Below are 19508 nucleotides of genomic sequence, written 5' to 3' on the forward strand. Positions count from 1 at the left end.
AGCCTCAACTTAGTACCCAGACTGATTAATAAATGATCGCTGGGACCTAAACATTCTTCATGAGCTCACAGAGTCAAGTCTGTGACCCAGTCTGCCCAGTGGTCTATGAATTGGGTTCAGTTACAACTGATTTTACCTCTTATGATTTCTTCCCACTTGTCTTCTCCAGCCATATTATCCAGGCACATTACTCTCTCTGGACTTCACACCCCATGTTCCTTCAGCCTACGATGTTCTTCCTCAACCCACCCGAATGATCAGCTTCTTAACTTTGTGTCTTCATCCTAGAGTGAGTTCGTCTCCTTCTCTAGCCAAGGCTGTGTGCCCGCCGTCTCTCATCCTTCCTAAGGGTCTTCTGGCTCCACTTCCTTCACGGCGTTTTCCAACATCTGCCGTTGTCAGATTGCTTAGATTATGCCTCGGTAACTATCTCAAACTCCTGGTGGCTTCAAAACAAGAAAAACATACTTATTGCTCAATCACATGTTTATTAATATGACTAACTGTCTGTTCTTTGTAATAACTCAGAACCAAGACTCTCTCTGGTCAGTGTACTCTGGCCAGTGGTAGAAGGAAAGATAGTAAAAGTTCTTAATACACGCAGTTCTCTGTGCCAACCTGAAAGTTGCTGTCTTCCTTTTGTGTATGGCCTGGTACTTTTAGTTACATGACCACGACTAATCTCGGGGAGATAAAGACATACTCCTGTTATGTGACAGAGTAAGGAAAGTATCATTTGCTGGGGGGAAGTATTGCATGATGAATGTGTTGCAAGGCAAAAAAATGGATCAGCACAGTCATTGATCCCATTATTTTAATAGTCTGCCCTATGTAAGGAAGGATAGCTTCTAAGGCTAGCCCACGCCCTTCCCTAATGATGCTGTTACGATATTCCCTTGCTGTACAGTGGGTCAAGAATTCAAGACTGTCAGGAACTGGTCTGTGTTTCCTTGCTTGGTCAAATCTGCTGCTTTCCTGGGCAGACAACATGCCCTTCATGCTAGAAAGGTACAGTTTGGAGTCTCAATATATGCACACCACCCTTTCCTTCCTACCAACACACGTGCTGATTTCTCTCTGTGTGGTTATGGAGACTGTCTGTTTACTTGAGGAGAGGAGGCATGTCTTGGTTTCCCTGTCTAACCCTCACCGGCTGAGTTCTATGATTCTCTCAAAACTAAAAGTTAAGAAGTGAAAGGAATGATAAGCATAATACTTTTGCCTGGGCATGGTGGAAACATGAGGTCTCTGATATCAATGAACCACTAATAGTTATTTCCTGTATGTGCTCCCATGCCTGGTAGAGTCTATAGCAGGCTGGGACTCAGAGTTGTGAGAGGATGTTTTGTGTCTTACCAGAAATACTGCAGACACACCTTAGCACCCAAACAACACAACCTTTGAGCTAAGATTACCCACTAGGATCTGATATCAAGATTTCAGGACTGTTTGGGTCTCGGTTTGTTTCGCGGCGCATGCTCTTTGGAAGCGGGTGGCTGAAATGGGCTATGAAGCACCTATAATGCCTTAGTTGTCCTCAGTTTATTGCGGCTTCCCTTACTTCATTGGATTGCAGTAACAAAGAAGAGAGGAAGGGACTAAACAATGAAGGAGAGGCTGCCAAGGAGCCACCATCCTAAAAATAAATGTAGTGACAGGAATTTAGGGAAAGCACGGAAAAGAAAATAATCCTTCCATTGATTTTTAAGTGATTCCATGACCAATGGCTGGCCAGCAAAATTCTGTCCAAAGGGCAATTCCAGGACTTTATGATTTCCAGCCCTCTTAATCCTCTTTTATAGTTTTGCCCCAAATCCTCCAGAGTTGTTGCCTTTTTGTCTGAAGTTAGCGCTTCCTGTTTGTGTTGCTGATTCCAAGTTTGAGGTTATTATGCCACATTAGCAAATAGCTGTGTGCCTTTCAGATGACCACTGACTTATTTCTAAAGACAAGCATCTCCTGCCCCTTGCCAGATGCCATGTCTGCAAGGGGAATGTTCTGATGAACACCAGAAATGCTGTGTCTATGATCAGTGTATCCTGGCCTCTGCTAATCAAACTTGAGTTTAGCATGGAGAATCGTGGTTCATTGTAAAAACTAATCCACAGTCTGGCCTCAGTGTATCTGTCTATTGTCATCACAAGAAAAACAGAGGAGAACAGACAAAATTGTTTTCAAGATTCTTCCAACTCCTCAGCTTCCAGTGTTTATGAATACGATCCTTGCATCTCAACCAGACTGAACTATTTGCTTTTTGCAACTGTGTTCAGGGTTTGTTGTTCCACGTGGCCTGTGCCTTGACCATTTTTTTAACTGATTGTTCTTACAAATCCTGGCTTTGATTTGGCACTTATTCTCAAAGTAAGCCAGAGTCCATTTTTCCTGATGAGCATTTCTCTGTAAGATAGTCTCTGCTCTCTCTAAATTCAATAAATCTCAATCATCCCGTGGTATTATAATAGTCTCTCAGCTGTCTGCTAATGTCCTCCAGGACGAGAATAGTATTGCTGACTCTAAGAAATATCTGGAACAGAACTGTCCTGCATGCCTCAGGAAAAAAAAAAATCCGTTCTTCCTTTGCTAACTTACTATTCATAGCTGTTATTGTATTTACAAATAAATTTTTAATTTAATTCTTTTAAGATTTATGTGTTTGAATGTTTGCCTGCATGTATGTATGTGTACTATGTGTGTGTCTGGTTCACAGAGGTCAGAAGTGGGTGTCAGGTCCCCTGAAACTAGAATGAAACATGTTTGTGAGCTCCTATGTGAGTGCTAAGGACTAAACCACAGTCTTCTGCACGAGCAACAAGTGCTCTTAGCTGATGAGCCATCTCTCCATCCCTCCAGTGAACTCTGTAAAAGGTTTCCTCTCTTCCTTCCTTTGCCCTGTGCACCCAGCATGGTGCACATCTGGAAGGCAAAGAACACTTTTCAGGAGCCAGTTCACCTACCACTTGGGACCTAGGAATTAAATCCAGGTCACCAGACTTGATGGCAAAGCACATTTACCTGAGGCACCATCATGCTGGCTCTCAAATTAACTCATAAGAGATCAGCATCTCTCTCTACTGGGGTGTGAGGGTACACCATGTCGTATAGTCATATGTACACTATTTAGCCTATGCCTGCATCCTTATGTTTCCAAAACTATTTTTTTTCCTATTTGTAAGCATAGCTTTCTAAGATATCTTTATTCTGTGAGCATTAGGGACTCAGCTACTGGTTTTGTCCCGTCTCAAGGAAGAAAACAATGCTTTGGACTCTTTTGTACTTGACTCACTTGGACTAGACAAGGATGGATGGGAAAGATGTTGAGTCCAAAAATGTGTAAGACTAGATAGTCTTTTCAGGCCTTCTGATATTGTGTCAGAGTCTGGGACCTGGAATAGTTCACCCTCCTAAAGAGGAACAGGTGCCCTATATAGGGGCATGATAGTCTATGCAGTGTAAGAGAAGTTGAAGATGATATCCAGGGAATACTGGATGAGGATTTGAAGTTTGAAAGGAAAGACAGTGGGGGTAGAAAACAGAATAATTAAGCAACTCAAGGAGCTGAGGAGTTTGCAGATGTAAAATTAAAGTCAGCATGGAAAATGTATCTATACTTTGTAGTGGAGAAACTGGCTATTCAAGCATGAGATGTCTTTATATTCCCAAGGTCTTACATAGGACCTTGCCTAGGGGTCTCTTCCTAAAAGATATTCAATGAAAAAAATAACCATTCCTCTTAATTAAAAAAGTCAATCCACCAAATTATAAATTCCATACTATCATTCAAAATTATAATTAGGATGTTTATTTTTTCTAATACAAATAATACAGTAAACATATTCATAAAAACAGCCTTTTCTGTTTAATATCTTTTGGTTGATAGTTGTTTATGTTTGTGACATACAATATGATGTTTTGAAACATGTATTATTATAGAATGACTAAATCAAGCTAATTAAAAAGTTAATCACACCTATACATTTTTGTGTGTATGGTCAGAAAATAGTCTATATTTGTTGTTTAAAAGTATATAATACAGCCGGGTGGTGGTGGCGCACGCCTTTAATCCCAGCACTCGGGAGGCAGAGCCAAGCGGATCTCTGTGAGTTCGAGGCCAGCCTGGGCTACCAAGTGAGTTCCAGGAAAGGCGCAAAGCTACACAGAGAAACCCTGTCTCGAAAAACCAAAAAAAAAAAAAAAAGTATATAATACACTGTTAAACATTGTAGTCTAAAGCTATAGTTAAAACTGTTCTGTATAATAAATCCCTGGAACTTACAAAATAAAGTTTTTATGTTAATTGAAATGGAAGGGAGGCAGTTTTGACCAAAACGTAAGAGATTATCCATGGATTAGAGTTGAAATGCCATTCCCTATCATCAGGGAGAGCCGAGTGTTCATGAATAGTAACAAGTACAATGGAATAGACTGGAGACCATAAGCACCGGCTTATTGGGAGGACTAGCAATGAGGGTGAGTGGAAGTCCCAGGTAACGCTGGGCCATTTCAACTCGGACAGTACACTGAAGTGATTTGGGGGACGGAGTAGAGTGAATTTTAAGGAGCAAAGTCTTGGGTTCAAGTCAATAGCGACAACTAAATGCCAATGGCTTTATTTTTTCATTTAGCTTTTGGCTAAAAATAGAATTGAGAATAGCCAATTTAAACAGCACATTGGATTCCAGGAGGGACCTGGACTGATGGAGCTTCATTAGGTTGTTGCTTATAAAGTAAGTCTTCAGTGCCTTTCATCTGAAGAGTTTTTAAAATATGGCTCTGAACACCTGAGCTGCTTATACTAAGGAATCAGAAGACAGTGTTTTTACCATATGGCTATCTGTAGTTACCTAATATTTATATTTTGTATTATTCATTTCTCAGAAATGTGGTGTGTGCATGTGAGTGCACACACACACACACACACACACACACACACACACACACACACACATGAATTTAGGTCAGGAAAATACTTTTGGTTAACTTCTGTCACAGTGATTGAACTTTTATGTGGCCCACAGGGGCCACATGATCTGACTCTGCTGCTCAGTTCTACACCCCTTGACCCTCTACAGCGTGACCTTTCAATACACTGACCACTCTTCCTCAACACCTCTGCTCACAGGTGGCCAAGAACACTGCTCCTGCCTTGCTTCCCTTTATGCCCTTGGGGTTCAGCTGCCGAGTTGCTAATCATTCACTGATGCACTGTCCCCTCAGGTCACAGCAATTGCTGATTGGTGGGAGACAGGAGCACCTCTGTGGTGCAAGCTTGGGTTTTTATCCTGGTATTCACATATGTCTATTTCCCACTACCAATAAATTGCTTTGTTGGAATCTGTCCGTTTCTCAGCATCATGGTTTCTGATGCCCCTAGTCTTCATGATCTCAACTTCAACCTCCTCAGTCTACTGTATCTCCCAGCTTCTCTCCCTGATGATTTTAAAATCAGTTTATGCCATGCTGGGAAATTCCATGTTGTATTCAAAGAACAATCTCTCATGAGTGATTCTTGTAACACCTAAAGGGTAACCTCATTTCTTTATTTCAAATGTAGAATTTTTACTAGAAAGGGGGAAATTTGTTTCAGAACCTGTGTTCTGAGAAAAAGAAAAACACAAACTTCTTCACACTAAAAACCTGAGTCCTAAGGTAACATCCAACTTATTTCTGCAATTTAAAAGTCAGGAAGATGTTTGCTCTTTCCAACGGGTTCATTGAGTTAGATTTTTGCTAACATTTAAAGAAATGTTATAAAATTCTATTTTAAACCAAAGCTTGAGTCATTTCCATCTTGCAAAACTGAGAAATTTTAATATGAGACCAGTAGGAAATGATGCCAAGTCTTAGACTTTCTATTTCTTACCTACAAAAATACTAATGCTACATTCCCCAAAATTACAGCAACTGTTAGTAATAAGATACTCTCATACCACATTTGTATGTGATCTGAAATTCTACATTTTATTAATATTTTAAAAATATTTTAGACATTTAAAGTATTTTAATTTTTACTATGAAAAAGAAACAAGAGCAGATGTCAAAATAGCAATAACCCAAATAGGAATTTACTACCATAAGCACAAGAAACTCAACTGTAACATTTGGATACTGAGGGCAAAGTGTAGCTCGAATGCCACTTTACTTGTAAGTATATACAACACTAAAATGAATCTTTCTAGATCTTATTAATTAGGGGATGAATAAATACATAATTATTATGGATTAAAATATAGTCTTAAAACTGAAATAACTAGAGAGTATGAAAACAAATCAGTGCTTTAGTTTACACTGACTATAGTTACTGCTAAGAATGCCAGTGCTTGGACTGGTTTTGCAAAAACTCCTATATCCTAAACAAATTGAGGTTATTACATGTTAAGATAATTATTGAACTAATCTTAGTCAAAAGAAAGCAGTCCCAAATCTTTGTTTTATGTGCTATAACAGAATACCACAGACTAAATAAGTTTAGCCCAGAATTCATTATGTTTCTTTCACACCAGTAAGATGGCTCCTCTACTGTAGAGTTAATGGACAATGGATTTTCTGAAACTCCCATAAGTCTCATGGCCCATTAGGCCTTAATATACGAAGTCACTGGTTTATGCCCTTGTGATGTTTTAGCCACTTCTACTAGCCCATGGAGGACTTTTTAATGCTGTGAAATGTCAAGATATACGCATCAACGCTGGGTATTTATGAACTAACTATAAATAAATCATGAAGATATGCATGAATGGCTGAAAACCAATGGCACAGGAACCCATTTGTTCTCACTCCACCTCATGTTTTTATTTGATACTTAAAAAAAAAAGAAATGGTCAGGTTTATTTAAGGCAGTTTTGTGTCTCGTTGATGATGGTTTTTGTGTGAATGATGACAATGTTTCATTGTTATTGAGTATTTCCCATTTACTCTGTACAGCAGTGTTTTCACAGTGGTGGTGTTTAGTCTTGCACATGCAGGGCTTCTTGTAATATCGGAGGTGTCTTTTCTGTGCTCTGTAAGAAGGACTTAGATTGTTTCAACTTCTACTTGGTGGAGGGGACTTATTTTATAGCTAAATTGGAGTGACTTGTGTATAAAAGAGGAAGGAGCAGCCGACCCTTTGGACAGGTAACCAAATAGAGAGTGTGCACAAAAGGAAGAGAGATGAGTGTTGATAATGTCCGCAGCCTGGTGACATCTTCCTTTAAAAACCAACCAACCAAATCACGGTGTGTTTTTTAGAATTACAACGAGCTACAAGTTTTCTAATGGGTTTTCAACTTTCCTATGTGCTTGGAGCTTTGCTGAATGCTGGAAAGAACCCATCTGTGCTTCTAAATCTCTGATTGATTAGTTAAAAGACATTTAACTTAGAAGCTTATTTGATATTCCCAAATTATTGAACATATTAACTTTATTTGTTTCCCAAAATTATAGTTCTAGGAAACCATAATTCTGAGAATTTCAACAAAAGGCCTAGGGGTAATTAGATGTATACATGTATGAAATTTTTAAGTATATGTATATATTCCATGACAGGAAATAAAGGGGAGTTGTGGGTAAGGTCTTTTTTCCCCATATTGCATAAATTATCTATAAATGTTTTTAAAAATGATTTGGGGCTCATCAGCTTTATTTTTTTATGCATTCAATTTGTAAAGAATAACAGTTCTCAAACTTGTGTATGTGTCATAATCATCCAAACAGTTTCTGATTCAGCTGGTCTAGTATTTCTTACAAGTTCCTAGGTGATGCTGATTCTCTATTTAGAGACTACACTTTCAGAATCCTGGTGTGGAACCCATGCCAGCTAAGAGGAGAATCCACTGCCAGCTTTTGTACTTAAGTAGCAACAGGAGGTAAACAAATCTACACAGGCTTTCATGAAAAGTAAACAAATCTGTTGTCCCCTGGGCGCGAGACCCCCGAAGAGACCACCAAAGACACGAACTCACTGAAATGCAAAAGCAAGGTTTATTGAAGCAGTTCAAGCCATGGCAGGGCCCTTGTCAAGCCATCCAACACAGTAGAGGCTGGAGGAGGTGCCCGCCCCTCTGCAAGCTCAGTTTTTAAAGGCAAAAACCACAAGGTTACATCATTTAGGGGTGCTAGTATGGGTACAATTCTGTTTGGCTCAAGTTTTAGGGGCTTTTCAGAATTTCTGTGTTATCTTACTTTGTAGTTTTAACCAGTTGTTTGTCAAACTTTATAGATTACCTCTGGCATTGGGGCATTCTGTGGTTAATCAATTGTTGCCAGATAGTCCTTCAAACATCCTGACTTTGTACTTTTGACCATCTCCGGCATTGGGGCATTCTATGGTTAATCAGTTGCTACCAGATGGCTCTTCAAACATCCTGACTTTGTCCTGGGACTTATATTAGCATCTCTGAGAATTTTGAAACTCAGCCCTGTTTCAAGCTGGGGTGAGGGGCTTGCTTGAAATGGGGGTGCTTTGGTTCTTCAAAATCTACATAGGTTTTCATGAAAAGTAAACCAATCTACATAGGTTTTCATGAAAACCAAGCCAAGAAAGGATGGAAGGAAGGTGAATGGATTTTGTTAATTTTCATTGCCTATTGATGTCTTCCTAAACAGTAACAACAAAACAAGTATTTTGGAAACTATGAAAGAATCCACAAGTTTTTCTAAATGGTACAAAAATGTATCATAAAACTGGCTTTGACATTCTGTCTTTCAGTTTCTCACCTGTATTTGGCAATTCAATGGATCAAGAAATGTTTTTTTGTGATTTGCTTACTGAAGGGACTTTTTTTTGTACATCTTTTCTTTTTGTTGTGTTTTAAAAGTCTACCTACTGTGGCTATACGTTTATTGACTTTATTAGTCATGGCACACTCAAATAATTTACCTAGTTCTTGGCACGATATTCTGGAATCCAGTCATTGCATTCAAAGAAGTCACTAATACCAAGTATCTTGTAGTTAGAGAAAGGGGAAATTAAAAATTGGATCAGAAAATCTACATGTGCCATGCACTGCTTTAACAGAATACTGGAGACTTGGTAAGTAGCAATAATCAGAAATACATCAGCTCCCAGTTCTCAGGTTGGGAAGTTCTGCCTCAAGGCACTGCTGTGTAGACAGGCCTTATTACATTCAATCCATGTGAGTCTATTAAATGGGTACAGAATTTATTAAGATATAAATTGAGGAAATACATTCACAAATACAAAATGGAGTAGACAGCTGAAGTCATCCTCTGATCTGACCATGAGTGAATCCACCTCGCAGGCAGGAGCCAGGAGAAGGGGCATGTGATCCTTCTCCAACTTCTTATAAGAGGTCCAGTACAAAGGCAGGAAGTACTGCCTCCTTTGGGCCATATAGCCCAAGGTCATGGGCAGAGCAAATACCACTACAGGGCCTTCTTGCTGTATCGTCTCCTGTGAGACTGTGAGAGCGTACCAGAGTAGGAGATGAAAGAGCTCACCTTTGGATAGTGGCATTATTGCAGTCTAATAGGAGTTAATCTCCTACTGGGTCCCACATCCTGCAGTGTTTTCATTGGGGCCTAGGTTTCTGCATGTGTTTCAGAGGAGGCAAAATTGATCAATCCATAGCCTTCTTTAAGACAAAGTTAAGCCATTTGAAAACTGCCCTCATGAACACATGAACATATGACAAATAAATGGTTGTTGATCGCACACATTTATCATTCACCCCTTCTCCAAACTGGCATTGTCCAGACTAAAGAGCAGTTTTAGTAGAGTCAGATCAATGGCTTATGTGCAAGTGCAAAGATATGCATCTCAGCATGGGTGGGCTCCATTAGAATGATAGGCTGTTGACTTAGGAAGTCGACTATGAAAAGTAATTGTCCTCCCTGGCTCTTAACTGCATTATAGTGTAGCCCATGAAACTACTTCTCCCTTGGTAGAACTATTGGCATGGTCCAGTGGTGCTGAGATGTCAGCACTGGATGGTGCAGCCTGTCAATCAATCCTCCAGCATCACCAGATGGTGAAGTCTTGGCCTGAGCAGTCAGTACACTGGGGATTCTGACCTAGGTGGAAACTGATTATTTTAGCTGAAGTGGGGCCCATTTTCACCATAGCTGGGCAAACATAGAAAGTGTTCCATTAGGAGGAAAACGTTTTCCCCTCAGACTGTGGACATTGCTGAATTCAAACATTATAAATTTAATAGCAAACATCTTCTGGATATCTTCTGGTGTCTTTAATGTCCTAATAAATAACAGGCTGTCTCATTGGAGTCATGCCCTGTGGGAATCGCTCAGGGATATTTGTGTGAGCAGAGCTATCCAGGTGAACAAGGGCATGTTCCCTAAATTCTGAGAACTCATGTTGCCTGTGGGAACCCATGCTTCATCTGCCCACTCACCATATGCTGTCCTGGGGAGGGAGTGTGCTATTCTGTCCTGGAACAGGGATCATGAGACACTATAGCTTATGATGCTTGCAAACAGATCATCATGGGTGAGTAAATTCAAAATTTGAGTTTATTTAAAGGTCCAGTTTGCTGGCACTGGGGCTGTTCATGAGGCTCATGGGACTTCTATCACAGTTTTTTTTCTCTCTAATTTCTACAGTGTCAGTTTTCTTTAGAGTTATGAAAATCTTTCTTTACATGTTTGTTGTAGCCAGTATTTTTCTTAGGTTTTCAGATTTATATTTGTAAATCGCGTGTAATGATGCTTTGTGGCTGTCTCTGGAGCCATGTGCTGTTGTTAATTCTTCTCCTGAACACTGTGAGCGCTAACTTCACTGCCCTTGTTTATATCTCTGCTTCAACATGTGTTTTATATATGTGGTGAAAGAGTTCCATGGGTAAGTTAGGGTTCACAGTGTCCAAAGTGTTTGTCCTGGTCTATACTGTGCCAGGATCCCTACCACCAGTATCCCTCAACTTAAAAATTAGGAAGAGTTTGCAGAACAACAATTCTGGGAGTGTTTGTAATGACAATTTTGTAGACAGACAGACAGACACACACACAGACATACTCATGCACACAGAAACACAGACACACACACATACATACATATACACACACACACACAGACATACTCATACACACAGAGACACAGACACAGAGACACAGACACACAGACACACAGACACACACAGACACACACACACACACACACACACACACACACACACACACACCATAGAGGTAATGTACTTCCTTCCACCCACCCACCTCTTTCTGGTGTAGTCCCATGCCATAGCAGAACAGACCTTGTCTTCCTCATCTTCCTAACCACTTTAATTAAATTGTGCTGCTCATGGAAGAAGGTCAGTCGAGAATCTGGCCACTACAGAACGAGTAGAAGCAGTTTAAATGGCATTGGATATTATTTAATAGTTAAATTAAATCTTCGTACTCCTTAAAGTATTGAATTAAAATTACCCTTTTGTCTTTATGAAAAATTTCTACCAGGAAGTTGGAGAGATGGTTCAGTGGTTAAGAACACGTGCTACTCTTGCAGGGGACCTTATTTCAATTCTCAGCAACCACATGGTAGCTCACAACTGTCTGTTAACTCCAGTTCCAGGAGATCTGACACCCTCTTCTGGCATCTGTGGGCACCAGGTACACATATACATACATGTAGGCAAAACACTCATAAAATAAAAGTGAACAAACCTTTCAAAATTTCCCATTAGTATCCCTGGCCTTTGGGTTGTTGTTATTGGAGGAAGGTCCTGCCCTCTACGACATAGGAGCAGAAACAAGTGAACAATTGTCTGGTATCCTTTGCCTTCCTAGCTACTCTGTGAATACTGCAGAAAAATGGCTAAAGCCTTTAACACACATAAAACCAGAACAGGGAGAGTCATTTGAGCACCAAAACTTTATTCCACAATCGGACTTACATTCCCTAAAAAAATCAAGGCAAATGATAAATTATTGCCAAGGCTTAAGTTAACATTATGGTTTGTACATCTTGGCACAAGAATTTAGTGGAATGCAATCTATGCCTTCAACTATGTTTTTGGAAGCTTTTGGATATGCTGCCACACATTTGCTCAATATAAAAAATTAAGATGGGATGTCTTGATAGCTCCTTAATATGTTATGTAATAGTAAGACATTGGAATGTTTTAACAGAGTGCATTTGAAACTTAGAGTTCTCTGAGAAAAACATGATTCTGTGTGTGTGTGTGTGTGTGTGTGTGTGTGTGTGTGTGTGTGTGCGTGCATGCATGCACTGAATGATATGAGGACTACTAAGGCTAATTCCACCAGTGCTGTAAAGGCCACCTGCTTGAATGGCTTTCTATCAGAAGGAGTCTGTACGATGTGGCTGCAGAGCTCAGGAAGGCGCTCTCCCCGTCGTACAGTGGCTCAGTGGCATGTCAGAACAGGGCTTCAGTCTGTCTGCATGCGCAGGCAATTTGTTCTGTTTTACCGCTGAATCAGAACCCAGTATATGAATGAGCCGTGGCTGGTCTGTCCACAGCCACTGATGGATGTTTGGGTTTGTTTCCAGCTGAACGTTGCTTTGAATGCTCTCATACGTGTTTCACACAGACATGTTTTCATCTGTCCTGTGTGCAATGGCTGGGAATGAAGTTTCTGGGTTCTTTGGTGACTTTCCAAGCCTTCTCCAGTTACACACTTACCACTCACAATCTAGAAGTATGAGACTTCCAAATTCTGCCTGACTTATTATTACTTTACTGTTGTTTTGACTTTAGCCATTCCACATCATTGTGGCTTTAATTTTTGTTTCCCATTGATTAACCGTACTGACCAAGAATTGGTAAATTATAATTTGCACATAATGGAACAATGCACAGCTCTGTCTGCTTAACTTTTATGATGTCTACAGCCTCTCTCTCTCTCTCTGTGTATGTGTGCGATGTATGCATATGTTGTGTGTAGCACATGCATGAGTGTGGGCGGTACCCATGTATGTACACATGTCTAAGGTGGAGGATATTATCTATAGCTTCTGTGTGTGTGTGTGTGTGTGTGTGTGTGTGTGTGTGTGTGTGTGTTTGTCTGTCTGTCTGTGTCTCTCTCTGTGTCTGTGTGGTGTATGCATGTGTGCATGTGTGTATGTGTGTGTGCGGTAACCATGTGTGTACACATATCTAGGCTAGAGGATGATATCTACATTTTCTGTGTGTGTATGTCTGTCTGTCTATGTGTGTGGTGTATGTGTAAGTGTGGTATATGCATGTGTATGTGTGCAGTACCCATGTATGTACACATGTCTAGGTTGGGGGATGATATCTACAGCTTCTCTCTCTCTCTCTCTCTCTCTCTCTCTCTCTCTCTCTCTCTCATGTGTGTGTGTGTCTGTCTGTCTGTCTGTCTATCAGTGTGGTGTATGCATAAATGTGGTATATGCATGTGTGTGTGAGGTACCCATGTGTGTGCACATGTCTAGGTATGCCGAGGCTGGAAGATGATTGATGTCTGTTGTCTGTCTCTACCATTTTCTGCCTTCCTCCTTTGAAGCAAGGTCTCTCCCTGGGTCTACAGTTTGCTTGGTTTTGGCTAGGCTGTCTGGCCAGTGAGCCCCAGTGATCTTCCTGTCTTTGCCTCCTGATCTCCTGCCAGCCCTGGGGTCCCCGTCACACCCAGCCATACCTGGATTTTTATGAGTGCTGGGAATCTGAACTCCTGCTTGAGCAGTTAACAGCACTCACTGTGCTGGTAATCAATGGTACCACACCACTGAGCCATCCGATTTTCAAAGCCTAAAATAGTTTGGCCTCTGGAGGAGGAGACTCAATAACCCTAGAGATTAACACATTTTTACATGCTTCTTGCCCACTATTCATCTCTTTTGCTAATTTGTGTTGGTTAGCTTTTGCCAGTTTGGCACGTGCTGAGTCACATGGGAGAAGGAAACTTTAACTGACGATTGCCTTCATCAGATTGGCCTGTGGGCATGACTGTGGTGCTATTTTCTTAATTAACGATATATGTGGGAGGACCCAGCCCACTCTGGGTGGTGCCATTCCTGGGTGGGTGGTCCTGGGTTATAAAAGCAAGCTCAGCAAGCCAGAGAGAGCAAGACAGTTAATAGCGTTCCCCTGTGGTTTCTGCTTCAGTTCTGGTCCCCAGGTCCCTGCCCTGACTTCCCTCAGTGAGGGACTGTTATCTGGAAATGTAAGATGAAATAAACCATTTTCACCCCAAGTTTCTTTTGACCAGTGTTTTATCATAGCAACAGAGAAACAAATCAGGATAACTATTCAAATATGTTTAAATTGCTTGCCTTTTATTTTCTTTTTAATTGACTATAAAGAATATTTAAGAATTTTGGATACAAATTCTTCATGGGACTTTCATTTCTCTTTCTAGCTTTTTAAAATTTTATAGCTTTAAAATTTTGATCAAGAGGTAGGGGAGGATCTGGGAGGGTGAGGGGAAGGAATATGATCAAAATATATTGGTGTGAAATTCTCAAAGAATAAATAAAAGCATTGTTAAAATAAATCAGGAAAAATTGATCAAGTCTAATTAGCTATGATTTTAAATCTATGTTTCCTATACCATATCTGAACTTATAGGAACTGATTTAATTAGTTAAGTATTTTATAAAGTATGAGTTTTTCACAGCAAGGTAGATGGCAGAGCACATATAGAGACTATACTGTAAGTATCCTGTGCAGTATAAGATGAATACCGTAAGAGGACAAGTGGGGGCGTGTTCTCAGTCCTTGAATGAGTTTATTTTATTGGTGTAAGTATTACAATTATTCTTTACTTAGGCCCTGAGAAAGTTTGGAATATTTATCATCTCTTTACAGGGTATTATAACATTGCGATCATATAAGCTAAGGCAATTCCTGTTGCTACACTAATACGTATATTTTACCTTTAGAAGATTTTTAATATGAAGTAGTTTTTCTGTCTCAAGAATCTTGTCATCTTGACCAACATGATATCAACGACTTTGACTATATTATATAATACTTTGGAAAGTATAAGATGGATTAATGACAGATTAGGTGTGAAAAAAATTCTATTGACTATATTTTAATGGTGATTCCTTTCTCTGAGGTCCATGACTAGACAGCTGTAATGGCTTCGCTAGTTTTACCAAAGCATGGGTTTTGGTGGTGGTGTTGACGGTATTGCTTTTGATGGTGGTGGTTTGGGCTTGTTGCTGCTGTTCTGTTTGGGTGCTGCTTGAACTCTGGCACATCCTCAGTGACTGAGCTGCATCCCAGGCCACACTGTTCCTTTAAAGAAGTGGAACTCTCCACGGCCCCCAGCGGCCGGCAGCCTCCCTCCTTTGGTTGGTCTGATGACCCAGAGTTCTTTGAACTGACCGTGTTGTCCCCTCCTTCTGTCCGGTTTTCCAATCTCACCTCTGGTTTTTAATGCTGGAAGGCATGTGTTTACCTTTAAAATTTAAAAAAAAAAATGAGCTAATTCTAATTTTGCTTTGTAAGACATTTGATTTATTTATTTACTTTTAGAATTTCACAACACTTTGAAATATTTAGAGATACTGTAGGGTGTTGCAAATAGAGGATTAGAAACCACTGTCATGAATCCAAGAATGTACTTTGCCAATATGCAGCTTTTCCCAAGGCAGTCTATTATTGTTTCCCTAATTTTTAAAATTTTCTCTCACATGCAATAAAATGTTCTTCCAGTATTCTTTTTTGCTCCCCTCCATACTTCTGAACAAAAAAAATTTGGGTAACATATTTGTTGTTTATTTATGTGTCATTATGGTTAAGGTTATATTGTAGTGTGTTATTTTCTATTATATCTACATTACTTGCCAGAAATCTAACTATGACTAAATGCTAAAAGATAACTTCTATTACATAAATTGGGCCCCAAATCATCAGGCATGTCTAACTGTGGCCTTATGGCCACATGGAGCCAAAGACAGCTATGAATACAGACCAACCCAAAATCATAAACTCACTTACTAGAGCATTATGCGTTTTTTTGGTAACTTGATGGCACAGTTTTTGAGCGAATACTTTGTAAATGACAATATTAGATTTCAGTGTCAAAAGGTTGAACATCCATGATGGAGTCAAACCTTAATAATTCATCATAAAGATGATTTATCATTAAATATTAAAATTAATGTGTGATGCATGGAGATATGGGCCCCAAATACTAGAGCATTTATTTTCCAGAAGTATAAAGTGTCATTGAATACTAACATAAACAATAATTTAGAGGAAATGTTGACACGTCTATTTTGAATGAAGGGAAAAAGGCTGTTTTACCTTTTTGCTAGACACTGAGGATCGATGAAGTGATAACTGGATGAGTAAAGGATGTGGAGAAGGTCAAGCAAAGGTTGAGGGATTGTAGAGTGGTCAATCAACAAAGGTGATGGAGTCAGGACAAACTCCCTGTTCTAGAATGTGGGGTGACTAACCTGGCCAAATAAAATGCGGTATGTTGAGAATTAATAGCAGAAGTAACATATAGTAACTTCTATATGCACAGGGGTTATCATTCTTAATACTCAGTGGTTTTCAACCTTCCTAATGCTGAGACCCTTTAATACAGTTCCTATGTTGGGGTGACCCCCAGCCATAAAATTATTTCTGTTGCTACTTCATAACTGTACTTTTGCTATGATTATGAATTGTAATGTAAATATCTGATGTACAGGGCATCTGAGATATTTCAGGGTACAGTGATTAAATTTTACCAACAAGAACCTTTATTCCTTTGCACCATATCTTGGTAACGTGTATAAAGTGAAGATTCTGACCTACTTTGGATAGAAAAATGAAACTCCCCAAAACTCCACTTACCCCCTCAGTAACAAACCACCAAAACTTGGACCCCTCTATTTTGCTTTGCTTTATACAGTAGTAAGCACATTTTCCTTGATTTTAATGTTAGTCATGTTTTGGTCAGCTTTGCATCTGCACTATGATCCTAAGAAGCGAAAGAGGCCGGGCGGTGGTGGCGCACGCCTTTAATCCCAGCACTCGGGAGGCAGAGCCAGGCGGATCTCTGTGAGTTCGAGGCCAGCCTGGGCTACCAAGTGAGTCCCAGGAAAGGCGCAAAGCTACACAGAGAAACCCTGTCTCGAAAAACCGAAGGAAAAAAAAAAAAAAAAAAAAAAGGAAGCGAAAGAGGTAGCATTTGTTCTAAGGAAAATGCTGCTAACAGGCAAGGTTTTCTGGCGGGGGGTTGAGGGATGAAAAGGGATGATGTATCAGACACTCACCTTGTATTTCCATCCTCAGGTAAGAGACCAAACCTGAAAGTGCACATCAACACCACCAGCGACTCCATCCTCTTGAAGTTCCTGCGTCCAAATCCAAATGTAAAGCTGGAAGGCTTTCTCCTGGGATATGGCAGCAATGTGTCCCCAAACCAATACTTCCCTCTCCCCACAGAAGGGAAAGTCACCGAGGCCGTAGTAGGTAAGTAAGCTCAGAGAGAGGGGTGGGTGGTAAGAGGCACCAACTGTAACAAGATGCCCCAAATGGGGAAGATGAGAGACATTTAATCTACATCTTTGGCTGAGCCCAATGTGGCAATACAAATCACCTTTGTAATCACTGTAACCCAAAGCATAATTCTTTATATTGAAGTTTTTTATTGTATGAAGAAATAATTGTCTTAACCGCCATTGAACCTATAATCCCTACCCACATAACTGAATACATAAGGAAAAAACAGCTGAAATACTGGGCTTAGCCCTTGTGGCATTATTTATGTGAACTAATTTTTCTTCTTGTTGACTTTCCTTTTTTCCATTAGAAGATGGCCACTGTAGATTTTTGGATGTTATCTTTGGAAAGAGATATTATCTTTGGAAAGAAAAGAAAGCATATTGCATTTTAAAAATTTTAAGTAATTCAGACAAGGCGGTTAAGGTTTAATATGAATTATGAAATAATGCATTTCATTGAAAACGTTTTAATGATATAAAATTAGAGTTTCAGGATGTGAGCCATCTTCTTGCTCTCTCTGTGGGGGAAAATGTAAATAAAATCCACTTAACGGATTAAATGCTTTGATAAGGATGATTCATTGTGAAAACTTTGAAAGTCTAGGGTGAGATTCAATTCTTTACACCCTGCTAAGATGTTGCTTACGAGGCAGTCTTCGAACTTTAGAATTTTAATCCCCTGTGTTCCAATACTTCCTATTGGTTCTTGAATTTTCGAGTGTGTAACGAGAATACTAAGATGAGTTGATTTTGCTCTGTCTCTTGCTTTTCCCAGAGAAATCGCTGTTGCTCCTTAATGTCAGCCAAGGGGTAATATTGTTAATTAATGAATAACTAGAGATGGTATTGTTAAGTAGTGAGTAACTCAGTAGTACATAAGGAAACCACTTTAAGCAAACCCAGGAGTTGATTAAACCCCCCCCCCCCATACTCTGAGAATTAGGCAGTGTTGAGAAGTATAATAACCAATTCCATGAGTAATTTGAGTTTGGATGTTTATAAATATTCCCTGGTATCTATCCAGTCTTCAATGCAGGAAGTGGCCAGAACCACAAGCTCACCTTTACATTGATAGCAGAAGTACACACCACCACCCCCTTTTCACGGAGTGTTAGAACTAATGTTTCATTTTTGATGGATTTTTCTGTTATTTAAATGGAGAACTTGGTCACTTGTTAGCTTCTTTGATAGCAGATGAAAGCATTAAATATTAAGACAGCTGAAGTCAAATTACTAATGAAAGGTACGTGCAGAAATCCAAAGAAAATGTCCAGCTTAAACACTCCAGCCTTCCATTCTTTTAATAATGAACATTGATCAAATGGACTGGGAACCCTTTTATTTATTATTTTCATGCCTGGCTTTTTATTGTGTAAATTTCCAAAATTAAAAGGAATAATGTTGATGAATATCTTACAGTACAGCTTGAATACATATCACTGTGCTAATGTTGGTCTATGTGTCTGTGCATAGTGTTTCCTGGAGTATTTTAAAGCATAAAGAGATACACTTTTATCAAGTATGCATCTATAACAGATAAATGTTTTAATAATTCCATACTTTTATTATATTATTGCATTTAATCCTACAATATCACTCTATACCTGGCTTATACTTAAAATTTCTCATGTGGTCTTACAACTGTTTTTAGTACTGGTCTATTTGAATCACTATATAAAGTCCACACATTACATTAGATTATGGATCTTAAATCTCTGCCTTTCCTTTTAGAATATCATTGGTATGTAGAGAAATTGGAACACCTTTTGGGTGGGCTGTCCACGGCCTGTATTTAGCTGGCTACTTCCCTTACGTGTTTTTCTTTGTAGTACAGAAGATAGCATTTTGGAGAGTGGAGACAACCAACATTTTAGGCAGGATTTATACTATTCTAAATTCTCTAGAACAGACAGCTTCTCTTCAAGGGTATTCCCATGTCCATCCAGAAGGAGGAGACAAGAGTTTATCCTTGCTATGTGTCAGCAAGCCTTTGGCCAGATAATAATCTTACAAGGTTTAGACAGTTATCTATTCATGAACTTCCATGAAGTTCAGAACCCACCCAGGCCAGAGATATGATTTAGATTCTATTCTTTTGACAAGGAAATCAAGAACCTAGTAGTGT

The 19508-nt window shown here is 39.5% G+C and overlaps 1 protein-coding gene across 6 annotated transcripts in view; it reads left to right on the top strand.

Moving 5' to 3' along the window:
• The window catches only part of Abi3bp (ABI family member 3 binding protein), a 205305-nt gene that overhangs the window by 35529 nt on the left and 150268 nt on the right, over window positions 1-19508 (top strand). For all 6 annotated transcript variants that reach the window (XM_052740892.1, XM_052740896.1, XM_052740894.1 and 3 more), the window contains exon 2: window positions 17172-17351. In XM_052740892.1, the coding sequence (XP_052596852.1) occupies window positions 17172-17351 (180 nt within the window). The remainder of the gene's footprint in view (window positions 1-17171; window positions 17352-19508) is intronic.

This window comes from Peromyscus californicus, unplaced genomic scaffold (genome assembly GCF_007827085.1).
Source record: "Peromyscus californicus insignis strain IS unplaced genomic scaffold, ASM782708v3 Scaffold_16__1_contigs__length_79575227, whole genome shotgun sequence".
Taxonomy (NCBI): domain Eukaryota; kingdom Metazoa; phylum Chordata; class Mammalia; order Rodentia; family Cricetidae; genus Peromyscus; species Peromyscus californicus.